The sequence below is a fragment of the Oncorhynchus mykiss genome, chromosome 8 (genome assembly GCF_013265735.2).
Source record: "Oncorhynchus mykiss isolate Arlee chromosome 8, USDA_OmykA_1.1, whole genome shotgun sequence".
In the NCBI taxonomy this organism is placed as follows: Eukaryota; Metazoa; Chordata; class Actinopteri; order Salmoniformes; family Salmonidae; genus Oncorhynchus; species Oncorhynchus mykiss.
In genome coordinates this window covers 33,656,358-33,680,967 of record NC_048572.1, presented here as the reverse complement: position 1 = coordinate 33,680,967, position 24,610 = coordinate 33,656,358, and the positions used below count along the sequence as shown (strand labels likewise).

The following is a 24,610-nucleotide window of genomic DNA, read 5'->3' as shown; positions in this document are numbered from 1 at the left end:
CAACTCATTTTTCAAAGTAAAAGGTACATGTTCTATATGTTTCAGTAAGTTGGAGGGAATGACTATGTAAATACACAAGTATTAACATCCAGTCTTTTAAATTATGTAAACATATACATCTTTTTTTTTTTTGAGGTCAGTACATTGACCCTCTTTCGATAGAAATGTTACTGAAGCATCGTTCGGATGTTTTTTGGAGTGGACTCGTCATTCAGGTGTTTAGTGGTGAACCTGAAAGAGAGAGCAGACTAATGTGAAGCAGGCAATGGGACTGAAACACCTCGGTGGCAGCTGTTTTCAGACTTTTCTATCAAAATGTGCCATGTTAATTAAGGTCGTCTAAAAAAGACACAGGAGTCACATGGACTGTTCGCCGCATTGCTGAGAAAATGCTTCCAACCAAAGAGCACCGCCCATACCATCGTCAAAAACTGTTAGTAGCATTCTTACCAAGGCTCTATTTGTAAATCATTTGGTGTTCAGAAACTTTAGTAAGGTTGGACATGACCCCTCTCCCCCTCAGAGAAGTACTAAACTTAGGCGAGGAGAGAGACTTACTTGAGGGCGTTCAGGAGACCTTCAACGTTATCTGCTGGTTGTTCTTTCAGGACCTTTATGCATCCCTTCATCTGATGAGAAGCAAAAAAACAAAATTTAAACCTTGAAATACATGTTTAAAGCATTCAGGAAAAAAAAAAAAAACTCGCCCACATTTCCCATTGACGCGATTTAGACGAAAGAGCGAAATTACGCATGCTAACATTAGAGTAAGATTGGGCCTTCAGGGTATTATAGAATCAGTATATATTAGAGGTGGTGCTGACGTCGATCTTGGAGGACTTGTTGAAGGCTCCGTTGGGATGGACGTGGTCATACAGGATGATGACTCCAACCATCACTCTCATACAGAACAGGAGCGTGTCCTCACTGTTGAACCTGCTCGTGTAGTCTCTGGAGAAAGAGAAAGACATCGACACACGCTATTCAATTAAAAGTACACGTTGAACCGTGTTTAATAGTGGCATCGATAAACATACTGTCGCTCTGGATACATTTTCCCTGGAATGTCACGCTGCTAACATGTCAAGTCAACTCACGGTGTCTCCAGCATGACTTTACAGACGCTGGCCATGGTGCTGAGAACGTCAGTGGTGTTTTCCAGGGGTAATGTCTTATTCTGGGTGGGGGGGGAATAGAACAAGGTTACTATTAACATCATAACACCAACTTGCCTCAAAACAGACTGAACAGTGCTGCTATCAAATTAAACAAACCTGACCATCAAATCGTATCACCGAGCAGCAAACAAAGGGGAAAAGGACTAGTCTCTTACCTCGGTTACGAAGTTTGTCGTAGCTGTGCTTAAGGTCTTCAGCATGGGCGTCGCCTCGGCGTAGAACAGTGACATTCTGTTGGCCATCTCATTGTTGACCTCGCTCTCGATATCCAACTAGAGACAAGACAGGCATAAAACAGACAGTCAGGCTCAACGTCTGATCCTTCTTTAGCGTCAAGGCAGAGGAGACTGGATGGCAACGACAAAGGAGTTCAGAGGCGACCCCCCCCCCCCCCCCCCGGACACAAAACTCTGGTAACTTCCCCAAAATTGGCAAGTTTTTCAGAAATCCCGGTTGCAGGATTGGGGAAGTTACAGGATTTTTGCAATTCTAGATATGACAACAGTTTCTCTGACTCACATTCATGTTGTTTATCCTGTTTCGACTGATTGTCCTCCTGTAATAACTGAAGTCATTCTGAATGGCAGGAATTCTCATCTGAAAGACAGAACAATCATTCAGTACCAACATAGACAATATAGGAACTCTTTACCGGAGGGAATAAAACGAGTACAAAACTTTGCACTTTCAGAGAAATGATGTGTGTTTAATTAAAAAAAGTGTGGTTTGATGTAGTGTTCCAATAGCAGCCAGTCCGACCTTGAGTTCGTCGAAGCGCAGGGTGAAGTGGAGGATCTCGGCAAACTGTTTGGCCAGAGCCTGCTCCTTCTCCAGGTGCTGGGTTGGGGTGTAGGGGGGGCACGTCAGGGACTCCAGCAGGCCCTGGAGAGCCTTCTCTACAGGAGCAGAAACACACAGATATTACGTTACAAACATGAGTGAGGTTTTAAACACGCCAGGCTCTCCAGCAGGCTACACATGGCCCCCTCGACACACAACCAGGAGAACGAGGCTAGGTTGTCAAAAAAATACTTTACGTCTCAAATGTGAATAAGACTACACTTAAAAAAAAGACATGCTCCTGAACTTTGGTGAATCCTACACATTTTCTTTACCTCCCGCTTTGGGTTGATGTGCCAACGTGTAGCTTATGTGTATACTTTTTTGTGGAATTACGGTTTTTACCTCAATTAGTCACGAAATCCCTAGGTTGAAAGCAACTGTTTTTCTAGAAGCTGTGCCATTCACTAAAATGTTTCCCCGCATGGGCCGGCCCCCTAGCAATTCAAGTTTAACCAATGAGCTTCAGCCCCTCGCCATATGAGTGACAGCTAGCAAGAGGCACATCATGGAGCCACAGCAAAGCGAGAGAGCAACGACGTGTCAGCACTTGCGTGACGCAGTACGTCAGGGGAGAGAACACTTTTAGCGCTACTTTGAGAACTACTTGGCTAAAAAGTACACACAAGTAGCAGAGAATCCCCTTTAAGATAACAGTACAGCACCAAAATGTCATCCCCCCTCTGCGCTTCTTCGTGAAGGGATTGAATGTTGCACTGACCTAGTCTCAGGGAGAAGCCGTAGAACTTTTTGAGCCGTATGACTAAGGGGCAGACTGAGTTCCAGGCTCTCTCCTGTAGGAGCATGTCATTGGGGTTCTGAATGGCCTGGGGACACACATACAGACAATGGTTAAATATACATCTATATGGGATATATAAAAAATAAAATAACAGGTCCGAGAATTGGAAGTCAATGAGATCATTAACAGAACGATAAATGTATAGGTTTGTTTCAGTTTGTGTGTGTGCTGAATATGAATAGCCTATGTCTATGTGTGTGTGTGTGTGTGTGTGTGTGTGTGTGTGTGTGTGTGTGTGTGTGTGAGAGAGAGCATTATCCAGTAGATATACATACATCTCGTATCTCCTGTCCTGCTCCCTTGTAGGCCTGTAGGCCAGAGAGGATGCTCTCAGAGTCCTGGAGCACAGTGTTCACCTGGTTCCATACCTCCCTCTCACAGTCTGTCGGCTGTGCATCTGCCACACAACAACAGTTAGCATGGCTAGCTAACAGGCAGCACATAGACAAAACACTGTGCATGAAACTTCACACATTCTGACACTTTGGTTTTTAATGATCATGTGACGAGGCAAACGGTACGTTTACAGGAAATGGGGATGCTCCAATGTGTATGACTGTTTGTCGAAAACAAATCCCGTACGTATAGGCCATTTTCCTCGCATCGCAATACAACTTCTAAACAATTAATTAGAATTAAATACATTTAGTCAGGGAATTATATAGACAGACATGAATCTCTAGAATCAAAGCTAGACTAAATCTAAAGCATGACGAGACAAAGCAAGGCCACTCTGTGGTGAAACAGTAGATCGGCAAGGTCTCTTACGGTATTAAAGCAGCATGGCCTGCTCCTCCCTACCAAGCTACAGCAGGCGGAAGATTTACAGCTCTGCCCTTTAGACGGCTAGCTTTTCAAAAGCATACCCATGGCATTTTCCTATAAGCTGCAGCTAACAGTCAGTAGCCTACAATATATTCAGACAAAGGCTAAATATAGAACATTAGTTACAATACTGACTGTGGGGAGTATTTGCATTATAAAAAAAACATTCCCCTCCTTCCCTTCCTCTATGGTAGATTAAAAAAAGAAAAAAAGTGATGTTGCCATGACAACAAGGGATGAATAAGAATAAGTTTAGCACTAAGGAATATGCTTGGCGTGAGTGTGTCCCCCCATGTGTGACTAAGCTAAAAACAGGATATTTGAATATGTTAAAACAGTTCAGCTGTTGTGTCTCACCTACATTATGTGTCTAACCTACATTATGTGTCTAACCTACATTATGTGTAGGAAGAGGGCAAGGCAATGAAGCAATGGAGATTCATGTTGCATGCGTTCGTGCAACGTGAGACGCCATTGGTTTACGACGTTTCGACTGCATCTGGGGCCTAGTCTAAGATCTCTACTAGCGGGACAAGCATAGACCAATGGGAGGTCGGGACGTATTAAACATCCAAAACAAGAAGATCTTTCTAGAATGCGTCATTCGCTGGCATGAGACAATATGAGGAAGATGACATGGTGCGGCTTTTAAACAGATATCGCGTGGTTAGATGAGACAACAATAGGCAAGCAGTGGGCTGTTCTAGGAGCAGAGGGACTATGAAGCATGCAGGTAGGTTAGTAAAAAAAAAAGGGTCAGAGACAATTCCGGTTCATTTCAGCCAATGGAAGAAAAATAAATTACAAAAAGAATTCTAATTGGAAGCGAATTGAAATTGTCCCAAAACCCTGCTTAGTAAAAGCTCTACAGAAGTGAAGATGTAGAGAAGGTAGAAGAACCCAGGCCAGGCAAAAGCTGTGCTCACTTTCAAAGTCAAGGAAAAAGTTTGGCCCCTGCTCGAGCTCAGTGCAAGTGAGCACTTTTAACAGATTCCCCATTTGGTTTCTGAAAGAGAGGAAAGCGAGAGAAGAAAGGGAGGTGGGTGGCGTGTTAAGAAAGATCGAGACAAGTACAGACGTCGCCACAGCTTTCGGTCCAGGAGTGACCCATAGATACAAACCACCTGCTTACTGACGGACTACGGGGAAGAGTTTCATGGTTACAGCATCCTGTCAAACTCCTGCACACTCCTTCAGACTTACTTTCAAAGTCCAGGAAAAAATGTGGATAGTTCTCTATTTCCCTTGTTAGGACTTTTAGAAGATTACCCATTCCAGCAAACCTGATCAAAAAAAAAAAAAAAAAGTAAAAATCCTTTTAGATGCATTTTGAATATACTTACAATTCAACGTGTCAAATTATTCAAGAGAACATTCACTGTGGTAAAAACATTCAGTGATTATAAAGATTTAAACATTTCTAATCCCCTTTGAACACATTTCACAGTACTATGTAGTACAACAGAGGTCGTTTCAGCTCGTTTCTGTCCTTTATATAGACTGATAACCACAGCGACAACATTTTGTGTAAAGTGAAAGTCACTAAATCTCAGACTGGTAAAGTGGTTCTCACACAGACACTCAAGAGTGAAAACAATATTTTTAGAGGCCGCTGTCAAACATTCCAGGCCATTAGCATTCTCTCACCAGTGTGTGTGTGTGTTACAGTTATGTGGGGTGTCTTCTACGCCAGCGAATCGGAATCGCAACCCACATTTTACAGTGGGTCGTGAGTGTGGGCAATCTTCTCATTTTCTTTAAAATATAGACTCCAGTCTGAATTTAAAACAACTTAAACCAGGTAGAAAGTGTGTAGAAACGATATTGAACTAACATTTTCGAATCATTTAATCTCTGAAATGTTTTTTTTTCATATCACATTCATTTAAATATAGGAGCTATTATTAGCAGTGCTATTTTGGCGTTGGAAGCCTCAAAACGAGAGTTTATGAACATTCAAGAAGATGGGCAAAATGTTGACAATGAGGTAGATATGTTTTTCCCTTATATAATTGCTACATTTACCATCAATATAGCACAACAAAAACATGTTTTCCAGATTGTATTTTGCCAATTCTTTATCGCAACGCGAATATTGGGTCTCGACTGTGACAGCCTGGTTCAACCAGAGGCAAAACCAGTCGAGAACCACTACTCCACATCAAGATATATTGATGTGATTTAGTTGTGGGTTAGGCGTTTACGGACTCCATGTACTAGGCCTGTGTAATGGAATAACACAGTGGCTCCTCTATGTCGCACAGTGTGTGGTGTGTGTGTGTGTGTATTGAGGAGGCCTGACGATACTTAAACCAGATCTTCAGGTCAGGCATTTAGAAGATGAAGTCCTCGCTCTTCTTCGGGATTTGGTGGGTCCCCTGCGGTACGGCTGAGCTAACGTAGGCTAATGCGATTAGCACTGCTTTCCGGGTGGTCACTATAACATGAGCATGATTACCATTAAGAGAGGTTGATCTAATGCAGTGACTCCCAACAAGGGGTACCAGGTCCCCTGGGGGTAATGCAGTCACGGCTGGACCAAACAGAAGGGGGAGGGAGTGAATGATCAGGATGATCAGGGCCGTTGGCTGTTTGGTTGCACGCTTTGCGGTTCGATGTTAGTAGAACTGATAGGAACGTCTACGTCCTATTTAGTAGGCCATATCCAGGTGTTCAGTTGTAGAGAACTCACACACAGTACAGTGATATATTAAAATGTAGCTTTTTCCAGATACCAGACAGTAACTATTAGGGTGGCGACACAAAGACCCACTGTTACAGTGTGCTCTGCACATGATCATCACACTGTACATCTCCCACATTGCATCTCTTTTACTGGACAGCGCTTCAAAGTGATCGGCTAACACTTAACAAGAATGCATTATGTAAGCCGACAAGTCAAATCAACCCCTTTCAGAATCTTCAGCCACTCGCATACTCCTGAGAATGGAATCCAGTTTATTCCACTTCATTTGAGGGGTGCATCACCTTTGCATCACTTTTGCCCACTAGGGGCTGCTGTTGGCACATGTTGCTTATTCCCAGCGCTTCATTGAATGTCCTAGATCAGTCGACTACAGGGTTTGTTTCTCTCGTTTCAAAACTTCTGCATACAGCAGTTCTAGATAGAGCTGTATGGTTTTCAGGCTTTTGCTCCAGCCCAGAACTAACACCACCAATTCAGCTAACCGTGGTCTCTAGAATAGAGACCAACAATTGAGTTGAATCAGGGTGATGGTATAAAAGCCTCGAGTGGGAGACCATCTGCAGTTGTCAAAGTTCCAGACCGTGTCCCAAAAGGGCACTGTATTCCCTATTTTTAACCAGAGCCTCAAGGTCCCTAGTCAAAAGTAGTGCACTACATAGGACATTGGGTGCCATTTGGGAAGCGACCCAATGTAGCTGTGTGGAGAAGAGAGGAGAATGTGGAACACAATACTGTTTCTTTTTTTTTTGTTGCCTTGGCCAGGCTGGATGATTCTGTTGATCAGGCTCAAATGGACTCTGTAGATTCACTACCGTTTCCCCGTCTCAGTCTCTCACAGAGAAATGGGAAGAACAAAAATCAACAAGTCCAGGCCCAGGGCCAGTCTAAACAAGCACAAGCTAATATTCAGAGAGGGAGATAGTTAGGCTGGGCATCACCATAGTAACAACATCGTGCTGACTGGCTGCATTAGTCTCTTTACTGTGCCCTGGAACTTAGTGGAAGTAGTAGGCCTAAGTTCAGCTCAATGTCAGGAACACCGACCACAAACAAACATGTCCCCATTCAAAGAACTCCTAGCAATAAGAGACCTTAGCGGTGTGAGATAGTAGACTTCCTGCTATTAGACAAGGCCTTTCCAGCATAACCCTCCGATGCCTCTCACTGACAGAATGGTAAATACGGAGGGGAATTCAGACATGCTCGGTTCCACTGTCAACTATTGAGCTGCATGTTTTAACCTGAAAAGCAACGCTCGAGTGACCTAAAATGTTCCCCTCTTTCCGGTCTTGGATTGGCTCAACCTGGAAACACAATACCTCACTAAAGTCTTAAGACACAGTTGGATGTAGCAACTGCAGATTTCCCCTTAATTAAAAAAATAATAATAATTTTAAAGGGGCCTTGTGTATCATTATAACCCATGTTTTAAAGGGAAGTCTTTTAGGAGGTCAGAAAGCAACACTGCTTTAACAGTCTAAATGTCAAGTCTAAAATGGTTGTTTTCCCCCCATTTTCTCTGCTGTGCGAGTTGTCCTCAGTAGGGCTGGTTTAACACGCGCCATAACACTGTCCTGATTTCACTTTTACAAATAGAACACAGTGAACGTTATTGCCGCTGGTCGTCACGCTTTGTGCTTCATAATTAAAACTCTGTGCAATTAAAGTCGAAATGGGTGGAATGCTAAACGGCTTTCCTCGCTGCGTTTATATTGAAACAACCTCTGTTGGGGAAAATAGAGTGCCTAGAAAAAAGAAAAAAAACCTACCACAACTTCTGCTCTGGATTGAAACCAGGATATCACTTTGGTGCACATATTTCAAAACGGCAGTAAATTTATAACTAAACCCTCAAGGGTGGTTGCCCAGACCAAGATCTAGTCCTACTCATGGGTTGTGTTCAGTACAGAATGGGAGAAAACTATTTGCAACAGAAACTTGTCCAATAAGAACATACATTTTAGTTTAGCTTTCCTGATGGGAAAAAAAAAAAAAAAAAAAACTTTTGGCAACGGTGTGCTCTGCTGAACATGACCCAAGTCTTATAACACTCCACTTCAAGTGGGTTTTCATGCAGGAGTACACCATCTGGGTCTGTGCAACCAATAGACAAACATCATTGGTGCAACCCCCTCAAACATGTTTCAGTGTACATTACCAAATAGCTGTGAGAACATGGCCGCAGACTCAGAGAAAGTTGTGTATATTACATAACAAAGAAGCTAATCTTAGATGAAGTACCAAGTAATCATGAAAACCATAGGAACATTGTTACAGGGTTGTATCGCGTCACTGAATGAGTCGTGTGGTGGTGTCAGGGCCCGTATAATGCATTTCAGTGTTGGAGTGCTGATCCAGGATCAGTTTTGCCTTTAAGATCAGAATGAATAAGATAATAAGGAAAGGGGGGGCATGATCCTAGATCAGCAATCCTACTCTGAACACAGGCCCAGGGGTCAAGCGTAGCTAAACTGTGATAGAGATCAGTTACCTGTACCTTATCTGGCGGAGGACTTGGCTTCCCTTCTAGAGCATCCACTTATTCTTAGTTTCTGAAAAAAAACAAACACAAAAAACAGCTTCTATCAATATCTAATTTTCGTGCACAATAGTGCAATGAACATCTAAAAGCAAGCACTGTCAATGAGTGTCAGATCAACAGCGAAGTGGAGACGTCTTGTTACGCATTGACTAGGTACGTGTGTGTGTGTGTGTACGCCCAAACAAACATTAGGTTTCCGTTGATCAACCTCTCCTTCTCCTGGGTGAAACAGGACTAAATTACTCAAGTGAAAGCGGCGTTCTAAAATAACGACGGGAGGCGGACGATGATTAAAACGCATCTCTCAGCTGTCCCAGGTTAACATCCTCCAAGCCCACTGAAGACCTGGACCGAGTCTGCAGGGAAGGAGCACACACACACCAACTACAGTGACTGCCACAGACGACATGGGAGATGCCACAGCTTGGCCCCGTTGTAACGAGTCAAGATATGTAGGGCAAAACTACGTCACGTTCTGCATTTGTCCCACATACTGCATGGCTTAGTGGGCCCGTCAGAACTCCATCACTGTTGGTTCCCTATCAGATCCCCCACATCTAATATTGAGGAATTGGAATGGAAATTAGGCTGCAGGGCAGCGCAGATGAAAACTTTGTTAACAGAATGGCGGCAAAAACAGTCCAAACTTTGCATCTGCACTGTTCAAGTAGATGTGGTTCTGTAAAATGTTCTGTAGAACTTAAGTAGTCCTTGTATGGTTTGTTTAACTTTACAATCATTAGTTTTTGTTTGGCATACTTTTAAAGTGAAAAAAAAAATAATAATCAGTCTCAGCATCATTCTGTTACCGTGTAATGGTAATAAATACAAATGTGCAAGAGTAGGTAAATGTGAAAGTACAACATGCTAACAAATCATTAAAACACCCATATAGGCCAACCTAAGTATCGGTCAAAAAACCTGAAAAGTAGTGACACACAAGCACCCATTTTCTCCCAGCACTGTGTGCCAACATGTAGGCAGGGAGAGGAAAAGCAACAGGAGAAGCCTGAATACCGTACACAACCCAGCCAAGGTGTAGAGAGCGAAAGAGAGCTGGGTAACACGTGCTGAGCTGGTTTCACTGAGACGAGAGAAAGCAGCAATCCCCGTTTCTTGATTTGTCAACACACAGATGACAAGTGTGTTAGCAGCAGCCGCACAAAACGGGACTAAAGTACACTCGCATTCAAATTGTCACATGCGCCAAAAACAACAGGTAGACCTTACCGTGAAACTCTTACTTACAAGCACTTAACCAACAATGCAGTTCAAGGAAAAGTTAAGAAAATAGTGACTAAATAAACAAAATAACAATAACGGGGGGGGGGGGGGGGGGGTTCAATGTAAATAGTCCGGGTGCCAATTTTTATTAAATTGTTCAGCAGTCTTATGGCTTGAGGGTAGAAGCTGTTCAGAAGCCTCTGGGACCTCGACTTGGTACTCTGGTACCGCTTGCCATGCGGTAGCAGAGAGAAGAATCTATAACTAGGGTGGCTGGAGTCTCTGGCAATGTTTTGGGCTTTCCTCTGACACCGCCTGGTATATACACGCCCTGGATGGCAGGAAGCTTGGCCCCAGTGATGTACTGGGACTTCGCTCTACCCTCTGTAGCGCCTTACGGTCAGATGCCGAACAGTTGCCATACCAGGCGGTGATGCAACCGGTCAGGATGCTTTAGGTGGTGCAGCTGTAGAACTTTGAGGATCCATGCCAAATCTTTTCAGTCTCCTGAAGGGGAAAAGGTGTTGTGTCCTCTTCACGACTGTCTTGGAATGTTTGGACCATGATATTTAATTGGCGATTTGGACACCAAGGAACTTGATGCGCTCGACCCGATCCACTACAGCCCCGTCAATGTTAACGAGGGCTTGTTCGGCCCTCCTTTTCTTATAGTTCACGATCAGCTCGTTGGTCTTGATCACATTGAGAGGTTGTTGTCCTGGCACCACCTGGCCAGGTCTTTGACCTCCTCCCTATAGGCTGTCTCATCGTTGTAGGTGATTAAGCTTACCACTCGTGTCATCAGCAAAATTAATGGTGGTGTTGAAGTCGTGCTTGGCCAAGCAGTTGTGGGTGAACAGGGAGTACAGGAGGGGACTAAGCACACACCCCTGAGGGGCCCCAGTGTTGAGGATCAGGGTGGCAGACGTGTTGTTGCCTACCTTTACCACCTGGGGGCTGCCCGTCAGGAAGTACAGGGTCCAGTTGCAGAAGGAGGTGTTTAGTCCCATGGTCCTTAGCTTAGTGATGAGCTTTGTGGGCACTATGGTGTTGAACTCTGAGCTGTAGTCAATGAACAGCACTCACATAGGTGTTCCTTTTGTCCAGATGGGAAAGGGCAGTGAGGAGTGCGATTGAGATTGCGTCATCTGTGGATCTGTTGGGGCGGTACGTGAATTGGAGAGGGTCTAGGGTTTCCGGGATGATGGTGTTGATGCGAGCCATGACCAGCCTTTCAAAGCAATTCATGGCTATCAACGCGAGTGCTACAGGGCGGTAGTCATTTAGGCAGGTTACCTTCGCTTTCTTGGGCACAGGGACTATGGTGGTCTGCTTGAAACATGTAGGTATTAGACTCGGTCAGGGAGAGGTTGAAAATATCAGCAAAGACACTTGCATGTTGCTACGACACAGATACGCGAACGCACACACACTACTCACTCTACTGGGTTTCCCTTAGACTCAGGCTTCGGTTCTTGCGACAGCGCATGACCTAAGGCCCACACTTATAGCTCCGCTTCAGGGCCTCTGGTCCTGATGACAGCCCCTTAGCCTCCTGCTCCGGTGGGTCACAGAAAACACACTCTGGAGTGGACGAAGAGAGATCTGCTTCCTCTACCTCATTCCTCGTTTGTCACAGCAAATAGTCCTCGCTCCCCACACCTCCATCCAACCTGGCTGGCTGTGGAGCAAGGGAATAGATGGAGAGGGCTGGGCTGGTCACATGGGGCCTGTTGTAGTGCTGGAGCAGAAGTCCTTATATGGGCATAGAGGCAAGCAGGAGGATCCCCGTGGTTCAACGCACAAGTGGTCTTGTCCTCGACACGCTAGACACTCCATTACTCACCACACGCGATACACACACCTAGACAGCCAACGAGCCATGTGTACAGCACAGACCACTCCATCAAACACACATTTTACCGACGAAACAGACCCTCTTCCTCCCTCTCCCCTTTTCTCTCTCTTTCTGGAACGATGGAAAGATTGTCTGCATTTCCCCTGAAAGAGACACAGCAGGTACTGGAATCAGGAAAAGAGACTCAGTCCCAAACGGCATTCTATTAACTATTTAGTGCACTCATTTTCACAAGGGCCCATAGCTCTCTGGTTAAAAAGTAGTAGAGCACTAAAAATAAAACAGTGCCCTTTGGGATTGAGAGAAAATACAAGAAAATAAACATGTTTTTCAGCAGAGTGGAATTTTCCAGCCCGGTGACCCTACCACAGTAATAACAAACACCAGTGTTGTACCTAGATCAGAAGAGATAGGATGTGTGCATCTCTAGCAGAGAGTGTGAAAGGCTTTGGACATTCAATGCTGAGGCTGAATCATGGCCAGTCTCTTGAACAGTGATGCCGTGTTGCTCCTTAGCATGATGAAGTTAGCCTGGGTGCCAGGCTGTTTCTGCTCTCTTGCCAACTCATGGAATGGTCATGCTAATGGAGTAGACAAAAGTACAAACGGATCTGGGACCAGGCTATGACGAAGAGTCTACAGGAAAAGTCTGCTTACTGCTTAGACACACACACAGCTAATGAGCTTAACACGTATGCTTAGGCTACATCACAATGGCTAACTACCTAGTGTAACATGACAAAAGACGTGTGTGTGTGTGTGTGTGTGCGTGGTGCTAATGGAATGCTGATTGATCCATCAGACTAGTAGTAGTGTCATGGATAATGGGTGTTCCCCGCTGACCTCTAGGTCTCCTCTCCTGTCAGGAATTCTGGACAACGTGATCCACCTCCGCACATGCACACTTTGCTGAGAGCCTGCGGCCTCCTGTCTAGGTGCTAAACTGTTGCCATGGTTACTACGGGCCATTGGCCAGGGTGGGGTGGTACAGGCAGATTACATTTCTGTAGTGGAACCCCACAGACACACACCTCACCAGCTCTTTGTTCCCCACTGACAGTGAACCAACCGGAACACTCAGTCAGTCAGACATACTCAATTCTGATTCAACTGAAGGTGTTCTAAGCAGAGAGAGAACCTCTCTCATCTTGTTCTCATTTAGACCAGGGGGGGGACGGGTTCCCTTCAGTCGTCACATAAAGCAGACAGATTTGAGGAACACCGTTCACAGACACTTTCAGTGACGCGCGAGAGTGAATGAGAGACAAAATTCTGAGTCAGAGAGAGAGAAAGAGCGAGAGACGTCTAGGCCTTGTAAGTAGGCTACTTAACGACTGCGTCAGAGTCAAAAGAACTCTTTGTATGGCATGAATTTATTATCAGGGCAAATGTGAAAATACACAAATGTTGGCCATAGTCACAGCCTGGATAGTGTGTCAGTCAGAAGGTCTGTTTTTTATTTTACCCTGTTTTCTCCCCAATTTCGTGGTATCCAATTGTTGTAGTAGCTACTATCTTGTCTCATCGCTACAACTCCCGTACGGGCTCGGGAGAGATGAAGGTTGCGTCCCCCGATACACAACCCAACCAGCCGCACTGCTTCTTAACGCAGCGCGCATCCAACCCGGAAGCCAGCCGCACCAATGTGTCGGAGGAAACACTGTGCACCTGGCAACCTTGGTTAGCGCAGACTGCGCCAACCAATGTGTCGGAGAAAACACTGTGCACCTGGCAACCTTGGTTAGCGCAGACTGCGCCCGGCCCGTCGCAGGAGTCGCTGGTGCGCGATGAAACAAGGATATCCTTACCGGCCAACCCCTCCCTAACCCGGGCGACGCTAGGCCAATTGTGCGTCACCCCACGGACCTCCCGGTCGCGGCCGGTTACGACAGAGCGCGAACCCAGTCTCTGGTGGCACAGCTGGCGCTGCAGTACAGCGCCCTTAACCACTGCACCACCCGGGAGGCCACAGAAGGTCTGTTGTTGATGAGGTAACAGATCACAGAATTCACCTGGGAATCCATTATTCACTAGAATGTTCTCCATCTCTCCAGCAGGAGAGCGACAGACTATGCCCAGAATGGAGGTCACCCAAGGGGAGGCAATGGGAGTCTGGCAAAAACCCAGGCGGTGCTCTCCTAGTGCTGCCGCCCCAGGATTCCAAGATGTCCGTCTCTTTCCCTGTGCGTGTGTGTGTGTGTACAGTGTAGCAACAGCACTCGTCGGGTCTTGGCAAAGTGTTTTTCCTGTGGCGAGACATCTGCCTGAGCTTAGTGTGAGCAGCTCTTAACCGACAGACAGGCACACTCTCTCCAGGGTCAACCCAGGGTTAGTGATGGAGGTTCAATGGACTGGAAGATCAACAGCGTCCCACGAGTAAACGACTCCGCGTGTCAAAACACCAGGCCATCTAGCCATCTCAACTCTGCACGGCAACAGCATGGCAGTCTAGCCTGTCTCCTCTCTGTCCACTGAAGCAGTGGATATGATTTAGTTAAGAGCACATCCTTTTTCTTTAGGAATATGGTCCTTTGATTTAACCATTGTTTTTAACCAGACATGTTGACAGAACACATTGAGCCATTCGGAAGCTGGGTCTTAGTAGGTGTAAGGGTCACTTCCTGTTCATTCCGGATAAGAGAAATCACCTTCATTCATTCATTTCAATTGAAAGAGCAAAACAGAATTGACCCAAAACCAGCACTGAACCCAATGCCCCAACACTAATAGGCTTATTTCCACCAATCCCTTGCTTGAACTAGAGCAACCAAGATGTGTTGACGGGCAAAAAGGGTCAAAGTTCAGTGTTATCGTCACAATCAGTCTCATTTGAGACGTAGACTCCAGATCAAAGTCTGATTCCATATTAGCAATTCTTACCCGATAGCTGAAATACTATTTCCTTCATCTCTGTAAATTTTTATATCAGCCAATAAATATTAGGAGCAATTGCTATCAATTAGTTACATGTCATCTATAGAGGTTTGTGTTAGCAAATTAGCCTAACGTAAGTTAATAATAAATAAAAAAAATCTAGCCATCACATCATTTTGTCTATAACTATCATGTCAGCGGTTGTCCTACATTTTACAAGGTCATTACACCCTGCTATTGCGCTGTGCCTGAAGACAGTAGTCTAAACACAAATCAATACCAGAGAGAGCAGGAAACGCTGTTTTTTGTTCTTCCTCTGCACAAACCCAGCTAACTAGCTGAACTCGACCTGAAAAGGCGTGGGAGAAAGTTCTCTCACCCAGGTGACTATTTCAAAATCAGTGTACTACTCCGAGACAGACTGCTGCTGAGCTGAACACGGAGAAATAAAACCGAGAGAAAAGAAACGATAAAGAGAGAAAGATTAATTTCCTGTCTGTCTCCATCGTCTGTACACACCACGCACCTCAGCGTCTTAGAAAACCACTCATTCAACCGTCAGGTTGAACATCTAGCTTAGTCATACAGCCTACCAAACGTTAGTTACCATGCATTACCAGTTGATGGAAGATGAAGACCCTTTCAGGAATCCCGACTCGCCAATAACCGCAGGTTCAAAAACGCCAAACAAACCATCGGAGTAATGACGAGCTTTATGATGGCCTGAATCGGCGAACAGACCTGTCTTTATATTGTGTTTCGGGACAGCTGGAGAGAGACTGCTGAACGGATGAAAGAGGAAGAGGTCAGGGGAACACTACTCATAAAACGACAGAACATGGTCAGCGTAATCTCCCCTGGCTGTATTCCACTGCTGTTATGAAACAACGGTATATTCCCCCAACTACTGACGAAATGGAAGTAACACCAACGACAGATTTACAAGTCTGATTTTCAGCTTTTCAAACCAAGACTGCAAAACTTGCTGTAGGGCCCAGGCAGAGCACATCAAAACGACACTAGAGTTTGAAATTAACTTCTGTCCGGAGGAGATTTGTAAAAGGCCTGGCAAGCGCAACTACTACTATTCAGTGCCGTAGTACCAAATGTAAAGAGCATGTCTTTTGACAGCCACCAATTTGTCCCAAAACCTCCCCAATAACAAAAACTTCACTTTTGGCCCATTGTAAGAATACAAACCAAAAAGTTTAAAAAACGACCCTCAAGCCAAATCCCTCAATTAGAGTAACATTTCGTGGCGTTATTGGTCATTTTAGCTTCATAACGAGAAAAGAACCATAAAAGTCCTTCTGAATATGTATTTAGCAGACTACGTAAGGCCGTGGTTTACATGTCTGGAACTTCAGAGGTGAATATTACACGAGGACAGCGACAAATACTCACTGTAGTACAGTAGGAGTGGAGCACTGTAGACAGGATGTTATTCGGCAGCAAGGCAGTGTGTTTTGTGCGACAATGCCTCGCCGACATCCTCCACTACGGTATCCTTTGAAAATAAAATAAAAAAAGACAATAATGCTTTGGGACAAACGTCATACGACTTAGTGATTTAGGCTACCGTATAAAATCATGTCACCCTCAAGCCAACAACTGCATGCTCCACTTTATCACAACAACCATGTGGCTGTGGCGCACTCATATCCATTCTTAAAGACCTTACACACATCACTGTTTGGACCGGCGAGAAAAACAGGCTTAAACTTTGGTTAGGAGAGACAGAGCTGTGCCTCCCTCGGGCTTGGAGCTCCAGTAATGGGTCAGGGAGCCGAGCTCAGCTTCAGGGAGGCTGGCTGAGTTCTGCCCTTATATGGGCAGAGGGCATGGGGGTTGGGTGTGGAGGGGAACCTGCCTACCCACCCACCATGGTTGCCTTGCTTCCTCTGGCCGACCGCCACATGGACTAGCCCTCCTCTGAAGGGCACTCAGCTGCTCACTCCCATTAGCACGGCTGGGCTAAAGGCCGGGGCTGAACTCAGACAAAATGCACTGCAGCCCCCTACATGTGGATTTGTAGTAAGAGGGAGGGAGATTATGACGTCTGACGAACACTGTACAGAGGTTAAGGGTCACGGCATCAAAGCGACATTATCAATTTTAGACGTCGCCTCACTCGTCTGGCTTCTTGTTTACCAAGCGGTGTAGACCTTCAATTAAAGCAAACAGTGGAAAGAGCGAGAGACAGAGCTAAAGGGGTAAGGAGGAAACAGAGGTAAACAACAAGAGCTCTTTAAATCAGTCAGCCCAGCCAGTCAGTCAGTGGCACAGAGAGACTGAGGGTTGCTGTGGTATTCAGAGCCAGAGAGGAGTGCCCTGCCCTGCCTGCCCTTACAAACAGTTCATTACCGTGTGGGACTCCAGGCGTAAAAAAAATCCTCCTACGTCGACCTCGTCGGCCTGAATAGCACTTCTGTTCTGGTGGTTTCTGCAAGTCAAAAGCACTGAGATACAAAGGAGCCATTTCTCAGTGTGTGTGTGTGTGTGTGTGTGTGTGTGAGAGAGAAGAGAGATTCACTACAGGCCTTTTTCCTGGGGGTGGAGACTGCTATGGCTACGCTAAGCCCAACATGTAAGCACAGAAATGTTAGGCCTTTTTGTCGTAAGATTTCAAATGGGTCGCTTTTATCCTAAGCAACTGCTATTCAGTAGATAACGTAAGAATCAAACCCACTCTGGCGTAACGAGCACTGGCTGAGCGATTAGAACCGTACACTGTATATGATTAGTAAAGTATAGTCTGAGGATAATAGCCATGATAGAGTGTTGTCTGAATGAGATATAGCCTAGGCCCGAAGCCAAAGGTCATTACTCCGGCCGGTCCGCTTAGGATTCAGTGACACGTGGTTGTGGGGGAGAGGTGTTGAACCTGCCCTTTTGGCTGTGGTCCATATCAGGCTGTCAAACATATCTAAGCCACCCCACCTCGTTACTTCCTCCTCAAACATGGTCCAAATTCCTCACCGCCGCACTGCAGCTGCTGGCCAGCAGGTTGTCGTCGGCAACACCGAGTTAAATAGCTTAGAAGTTATAGAACGAAAGACCGCCTATAAGGGAAGAGTGGTTTTCATATACGCCTCTTTGGGCATCCAACCTCAACTCCACACTGTTTTACTAGGTTTGTTTATCTGTACTCTTTTGTCTTTCACATATTTTCTTTGGTGCGAATTTCTTTGGTGCGAATAAATAAAACCTCAACATCAAAACGGATCAGGAAATTTGCTAAAGAGGAAGAGAGTTGAACAAAGCTAAATGAATGAATGTGGTCATGTTACGATTTGTTCTTTTATAAAGTTAGTTTCAGGACTTCCTTCACACTACTGTCGAAGCATGCTCGCTCAACTTGACACATTTCTGAATATTGCACTTGACCCCGTGGTCTTTTTTTTGGCACGTTCGGTTATTACATACTACCCAGAGACGGGTGACTGCGCTTCTTTCTCGCCAGAACAATATTCCCAGTACTTTCACAGACTGTTACCATTACCAAAACAGCATAAATCTCCCTCCTGTTCGAGCAGCTGCTGTAATCAATGAGCACGCTGCGGAGCTGAGAACAGACAAGCAGCCGCGCAGGGGCCATGGTTTCTGTAACAGAGTGGTATGAAGGCGTAGCTAGCAAGCTAACTCTCCAGGATTAGGCCTATATCACTGACCAGTCTTTTCAAGATCTTAAGGCGACTAACGACCGAAATGTATGACATTATTTGTCCGAGTGCATGGCTAACCGCCCCTCCTGAATAAACCAGGTTTTAGGGCCACCATTGACCGGTCGTCAACTAAACTATTAGGGACTCATGACTGAACAGTTCCTGTGTAGCCGTGTCATTTTTGGGCAGGTAACATGGGATGAAAGTCAATCACTTAACGACTAGGATAAGGAAACTGGTGTTTCCAAAGCTTTACGTGGCTTACAAAGAACTGTACTTACGGCAAAAAAATAAGCTATATGAAATATGCCTATGACAGACTGTTGAGGCATTTTCAACCAGAGATTAACAAATCGATAAAAATATAGGCATATTTTCACCTACACTATGATTCATGCCTCCGCTCTGGTTTCAACATTGCTCGTGTCCGTCTGATGGTCATTAGGCTATAGCCTAAACAAGGCAGAATTGTCTACGATGTCAATGTAGCTGACTAACAAATTAGGTTACAGTGTGTTTGATGTCATTTCAAATGGGCTACCAGTGGGAGAAGGAACACCTATGTGAGAATGCCGTTCATTGACTACAGCTCAGCGTTCAACACCATAGTGCCCTCAAAACTCAACACTAAGCTAAGGACCCTGGGATTAAAACACCTCTTTGCAACTGGACCCTGGACTTCCTGGCGGGCGAACCCCAGGTGGTAAGGGTAGGTAACACAGCCGCCACGCGGTCCCCCTCCTGTACTCCCTCTTCACACATGACCGCACGGCCAGGCACGACTCAAACACCATCATTAAGTTTGCCGATGACACAACAGTGGTAGGTAGGCCTGATCACCGATAACGACGAGACAGCCTATGGTCAGAGACCTGACCGTGTGGTGCAAGGATAATAACCTCTCCCTCAACGTGATCAAGACAAAAGGAGATGATTATGGACTACAGGAAAAGGAGGAACGAGCACGCCCCCATTCTCATCAACGAGGCTGTAGTGGAGCAGGTTGAGAGTGTCAAGTTCCTTGGCGCCCACATCACCAACAAACTAACATGTTCCAAGCACACCAAGACAGTTGTGAAGAGGGCACAACAAAACCTATTCCCCCTCAGGAGACTGAAAAGATTTGGTATGGGTCCTCAGATCCTCAAAAAGGTTCTACAGCTGCACCATCGAGAGCACCCTGACAGGGTTTGCATCACTGCCTGGTACGGCAACTGCTTGGCATCTGACCGCAAGGCACTACAGAGGGTAGTGCGTACAGCCAAGAACATCACTGGGGCCATGCTTCCTGCCATCCAGGACCTCTATACCAGGCAGTGTAAGAGGAAGGCCCTAAAAACTGTCAAAGACTCCAGCCACCCTAGACAGACTGTTCTCTCTGCTACCACACGGCAAGCGGTATCAAAACACCAAGTCTAGATCCAAGAGGTTTCTAAACAGCTTCTACACTCCAAGCCAAAAGACTCCTGAATTTCTAATTAAATGGCTACCCAGACTATTTGCATTGCCCCCCCCCCCTCTCTCTCTCTCTTTTACACTGCTGCTACTCTGTTATCATCTATGTATAGTCACTTGAATAACTCTACCTACAGTCACTTGAATAACTCTACCTACATGTACATATTACCTCGACTAACCGGTGCCCCCACACATTGACTCTGTACCGGTACCCCCTGTATATAGCCTCGCTATTGTTATTTTACTGCTGCTCTTTAATGATTGGTTACTTTTATTTGTATTTTTTTGTATTTTTCTTAAAACCGCATTGTTGGTTAAGGGCTTGTAAGTAAGCATTGCACTGTAAGGTCTACCTACACCTGTTGTATTCGGCGCATGTGACAAATAAAATTTGATTTGACTGCAACCTTGCGCTTAGATTTCAACACAAAGCGTTAGTCTCAAACTCTCCGGATATGAATGAGAAAAGTGAAACGTGAGCAGGATGTTTGTTTACTGCCAGAGTGCAGCCATATAACCGGGGCAATTCAGTTCAAACACATATTTCCCCCAGACAGACAGGTTGGGTGAAACAGGAACTCAAACTACCAGATGATCATTTGCAGAGCATTTCAGAGCAGCACAGGGCAGGCACGGCCATATACAAATAACTCCTTTCCTGGCTGGTGAAAAAAAAGCAAGCGGAAAAATTAAATCCTGGAAGCCCAACATTGAACAGAAACAAAACATCTGAAAAATGGCTACTATGGCAGCGTTTCCGCTGCAATTATTTAGCTGTGGCTGTGTGCCACGACAAAATCATTGCCTCCATGGCATTTTTTTTTCCTGCTGAGGTGCACTTTGAAGATGCTGGAACAGTCCACATTTGCTTTCCCTCCGCAAACATAACGAGTAACCAATAGGAAAAATAGGCTATTATTTAGTAGGCTACTCAAACTTTTACAGGCCGCACCGGTTTGCACTTTTTATGGCCTGCGTATGGTTTAATGAACGAAAGCCTGACTTCATGTAATAATTAAACACAAAATAGGCTACCGCGTTGTTGACCTTCCAAACGTGTGATTTCACTCACGCAGCACCTGTACGATGGTGTTGTAGCCTATTCCCTGATCATAACCGTTTCAGTTTATTTCTCCGGTTCTCCAAGTTACCCATTTATGCATGAGATAGGCTCTCCAGGCAAAGAAAACTTAGCAATGTTTCGTATTATCACGTGGGGAGAGGGAACATAAACTATGCATATGGACAAATTAGAACGTTTTAGCACGACACAAATACGGGAGAGTGCCCAGGTCCTCCTCCTCTCATTGTATAGACCATGCATAGGCTACATGAAAACACTGCTATGGCATGTAGGCTAAGACCATGGACACGTCCATTTTAACACCACCAACACTCATCACTTCATTTCACAGATCAGAGCATTGAAGAATATAGCCCAGAGTCATAAAGATCAGATTTATATATGACTAAGATCACTTTACTGGTCATATGATGGTTCTGAGGTAGCCTAAAGGCTGGTTCAGAGATGAAGGGGTTAAGTCAGACAGCCAACCCATCTATGCCTATCCAGAGGCATCCCAATCTTATCATGGCTGAGTCTGAGCAATGAGGCTCAGGTCTGCACTGCTGCTGTCTGAGTCCAGTCCATATGGCCCTTTAGCTGATTCAGCATGCTGCTGCACCCTGATGGGCCATGGTAAACTGCCTGATAATCTGTAGAGGGCATCTGAGAGGAGGAGACTAGGGGGGGGGGGGTTCCAGCCTGGTATTATGGAAGTCGAGCTGCAGGCAATAACAGACGGCAGTCGCTAGACTTCATTATAAGAGTGCTATATATAAGCTGGGCCTAATGGTGTATTATTGTGTCCCTGAGATGTTTACGTGAAACAATTCTCCAGGCGTTGAAAGACCTGATCGTCTGACCCTTAGGCGCATGTCTTGAATAAAGCTCAGAGGAATTACTTGGTTAGCTAGGCCAATACCAAAATCAGATATTAGGCAATTGGAGGAAATCCAGTGGGATAATAAATGTTATGCCCCAAAATAAGATTGAAACAAAGCTTGATTTAGACTTCAACGAATGACTACCAAAGTAAAAAAAAGTAGGCTAGTTCTCTATAAAAAAAAAAAAAGCGTTTTCAATAACATAACATGATGAAGACAAAACGTTCAAAGAAAATAACAATTCTGGCAAAGTTGAGGTTAAAACACAAAAAGCACATTTGTGCAAAATATAAAATCAGACAATGTCTAAGGTATGTACTTGCTACTGGTGATAGGACACCGCAGGAGCAGCTCAAAACCACAATAAACAGCAACCCTCTGACAGGTTGTGAAAGTGGCAAGCACACGCATCCTGTTTTTCAGTCACAGTCAGGTGCACAAAACTGAGCCGAGGACATTTGTGGATTAACTATGATTTTACACTCGCTTCTCTGCCAGCTGGAGAGAAAGTGGAGCATTTGGGGTGGGCAAACTATGCTGATATTTTATTTAACTAGGCAAGTCAGTTAAGAACAAATTATTATTTACAATGACAGCCTACCGGGGAACAGTGGGTTAACTACCTTGTTCAGGGGCAGAACGACAGATTTTTACTGTTTCAGCTCAGGGATTCGATCCAGCAACCTTTCGGTTACTGGCCCAACACTAACCACTAGGCTACCTGCCGCCCATGCTTGGCCAAGACCTTTCGCACTCAGTCCCTATTACATGTTTATATGTTCCAACGGGTCACTCAACATGATATCTGGTGTCTATAAATCTCTGACAAAGTCCTCACAAAAACTGTACAATAATTGATTAGTCAAGGTTCAAGGATCCTCAACAGGGAAAAAAAGAACAATCTTAAATTGCTCCAATTAGGTTACAGTAGGTACAGTATTGGCAGTATGACACTGTGGCAAAAACAAGGGTCAAGAGGAAGTTTAACCTACTTACACAGTTCAGTCATTTCCAGGTCAAATTATCCATATTCACAAGACCCATCTGCCGTAACAGTGACAGCGCTGACTGAGGAAATGCTGCAACAAGATACCTGGCGTTCCAACCGAAACTAAACACACCAAGAGGCCCTGCTCCTAACTCAGCGTTGAGAAGTGCAGCTGTCGCTGTACGTCCAACAATCGGCAGCGTTTCACAATGGATCAGGCACAATAATAAATCAGGGAATCCTCTGGTGGTGAAGGAATAGCGCAGGCTGGTTTGGGCACAGACAGAAACACAAAAATGCCAAGTATTTGGGTGGTCCAGTCAGCTAGCTATGTTCCCATGTCTAACCAATGAAGGTCCATTTTCCTGCCTGCTGCTGACTTGTTTGTGTGCCTATGATGAATCTGTTGGAGCGGCTCTCTCTAATATGCAATCACTTTCCCAGGAGCTAGCAGCAGTCATTAATTGGCAGTTAGTTGGTTGTCAAGTGAGAAACAGCTGTTGCGGTCTGATACTGGCAGCAGCGCCCTGAAGACAAAAATCACTAGACTCCATTGCCGGTTCGGCAGGTTGGCACATAGAGATCCTATTCCCAATTGTATGGGCTGGATGCCCTGAGCTAGGAAGTCATTTACAGTTTTGATTTTGCTTCTAGGCATTCACCTGAATGCCTGAGACACTGGCCTGAGGCTAGTGATGTTGTAGTTATCAGTTAAAATAGCAAGCTAGCTAACGTTAAAGTATGTGAAAAGATACTGTGCAATGCCCCCATGGCCATGCCCAACTGGACTACGGAGAGCTGTTGATATTCAGATTATAAAGAGGTAGTTTGACCTTTTCAAAACTAGGATGTTGTTACTTTAAAGTCGTGTAACAGTATGAACATGCAAAGCAGCAGCAGTTAGCAGCACACAACTAGCTAGTTGGCTCACTAGACTAGTAGCACTACTGTCAAGCTCATGACCAGAAAACAATTTCATTGCCGAAAAGAACTCCGTATTTGGAAGTTTTACTACGTTTTTAGAAATAATGATTTAGATACAAACAGGCAATTATTAGCTAATGGATTTAGCTACCTACCTAATTCAGCATGTATGCATTCGTATTTTGGCAAACACACGAGTAGGCTAGCTACGTTAGCAATCTCACTTCCTGCGGCGTTTTCGATCCATGTGAACTCGCTTGGCACTAACTGATTCTGCGTCGGCTACACATTTCCGAGACTACCGTTTATCTTAATTAGCCAAACAACGGCTCTTAAAAGTTGCTCGCTCAATTACACTTACCAGTGACTTCTTAAAATACTACTTTTGAATGGGAGATCCGATGTCTCTGCACCCCGATAGGCCACTTTCACCCCCTACTTTCAACCTTACAACAACGCTGTTTTTTCCACGGACCCCTCCCTCCAACACCGTTATAAAGCGTGTCTCTAAGCCCCGCCCATACCAAAATGTAATTGGTTAGTATATAGGCGCCGTCCGATATTGACCAATAACACGGAAATTAGCTTACCTCTTTGGCCAATAGTGACGTCGAAAACGCACTGTGGTTGTGTCTCGCTCTATGGCTGAAAAATAATGAAATGAGACTGGGGACCCAGTAGATATGAATTAATCTTTTCTAATTAGTGTTGAAATCTAGACTTTGAATGTATCCATACGGCCTTGCTGTCTATGTGATGAAGGTACTCCTCACAAAGT

At 45.0% G+C, this 24,610-nt stretch overlaps 1 protein-coding gene across 21 annotated transcripts; it reads right to left on the bottom strand.

Annotated features, from left to right (window-relative positions):
• Positions 1–130: 130 nt before the first annotated feature.
• Positions 131–24,335, bottom strand: LOC110529830 (CYFIP-related Rac1 interactor A). Of its 21 annotated transcripts, XM_036985343.1 has the most exons (14): positions 24,194–24,314; positions 16,255–16,357; positions 8,850–8,904; positions 4,849–4,928; positions 4,572–4,651; positions 3,096–3,217; positions 2,740–2,845; positions 1,938–2,074; positions 1,698–1,775; positions 1,334–1,450; positions 1,098–1,177; positions 825–951; positions 559–629; positions 131–231 (listed from the first exon to the last, which is right to left on the bottom strand). In XM_036985343.1, the coding sequence occupies exons 5-14, from the start codon at positions 4,642–4,644 to the stop codon at positions 168–170; spliced, it is 975 nt and encodes a 324-aa protein (XP_036841238.1). In that variant the 5' UTR covers positions 4,645–4,651; positions 4,849–4,928; positions 8,850–8,904; positions 16,255–16,357; positions 24,194–24,314; the 3' UTR covers positions 131–167. The 21 variants fall into 21 exon arrangements, with proteins under 21 accessions (XP_036841238.1, XP_036841236.1, XP_021468069.1 ...); XM_036985341.1 differs by lacking the exon at positions 16,255–16,357 and having other exon boundaries at positions 24,194–24,320; XM_021612394.2 differs by lacking the exon at positions 4,849–4,928.
• Between the last annotated feature and the right edge of the window lie 275 nt (positions 24,336–24,610).

Coding starts and splice junctions, on each gene's coding strand:
- LOC110529830 (XM_021612392.2), bottom strand. CDS start 4,644: ATGGGGAATCTGTTAAAAGTGCTCACTTGCACTGAGCTCGAGCAGGGG. Junction 2,846..3,095: donor CAGGACAGGAGATACGAGAT/GTATGTATATCT, acceptor GTGTGTCCCCAG/GCCATTCAGAACCCCAATGA. Junction 952..1,097: donor AAAGTCATGCTGGAGACACC/GTGAGTTGACTT, acceptor CTCTTTCTCCAG/AGACTACACGAGCAGGTTCA.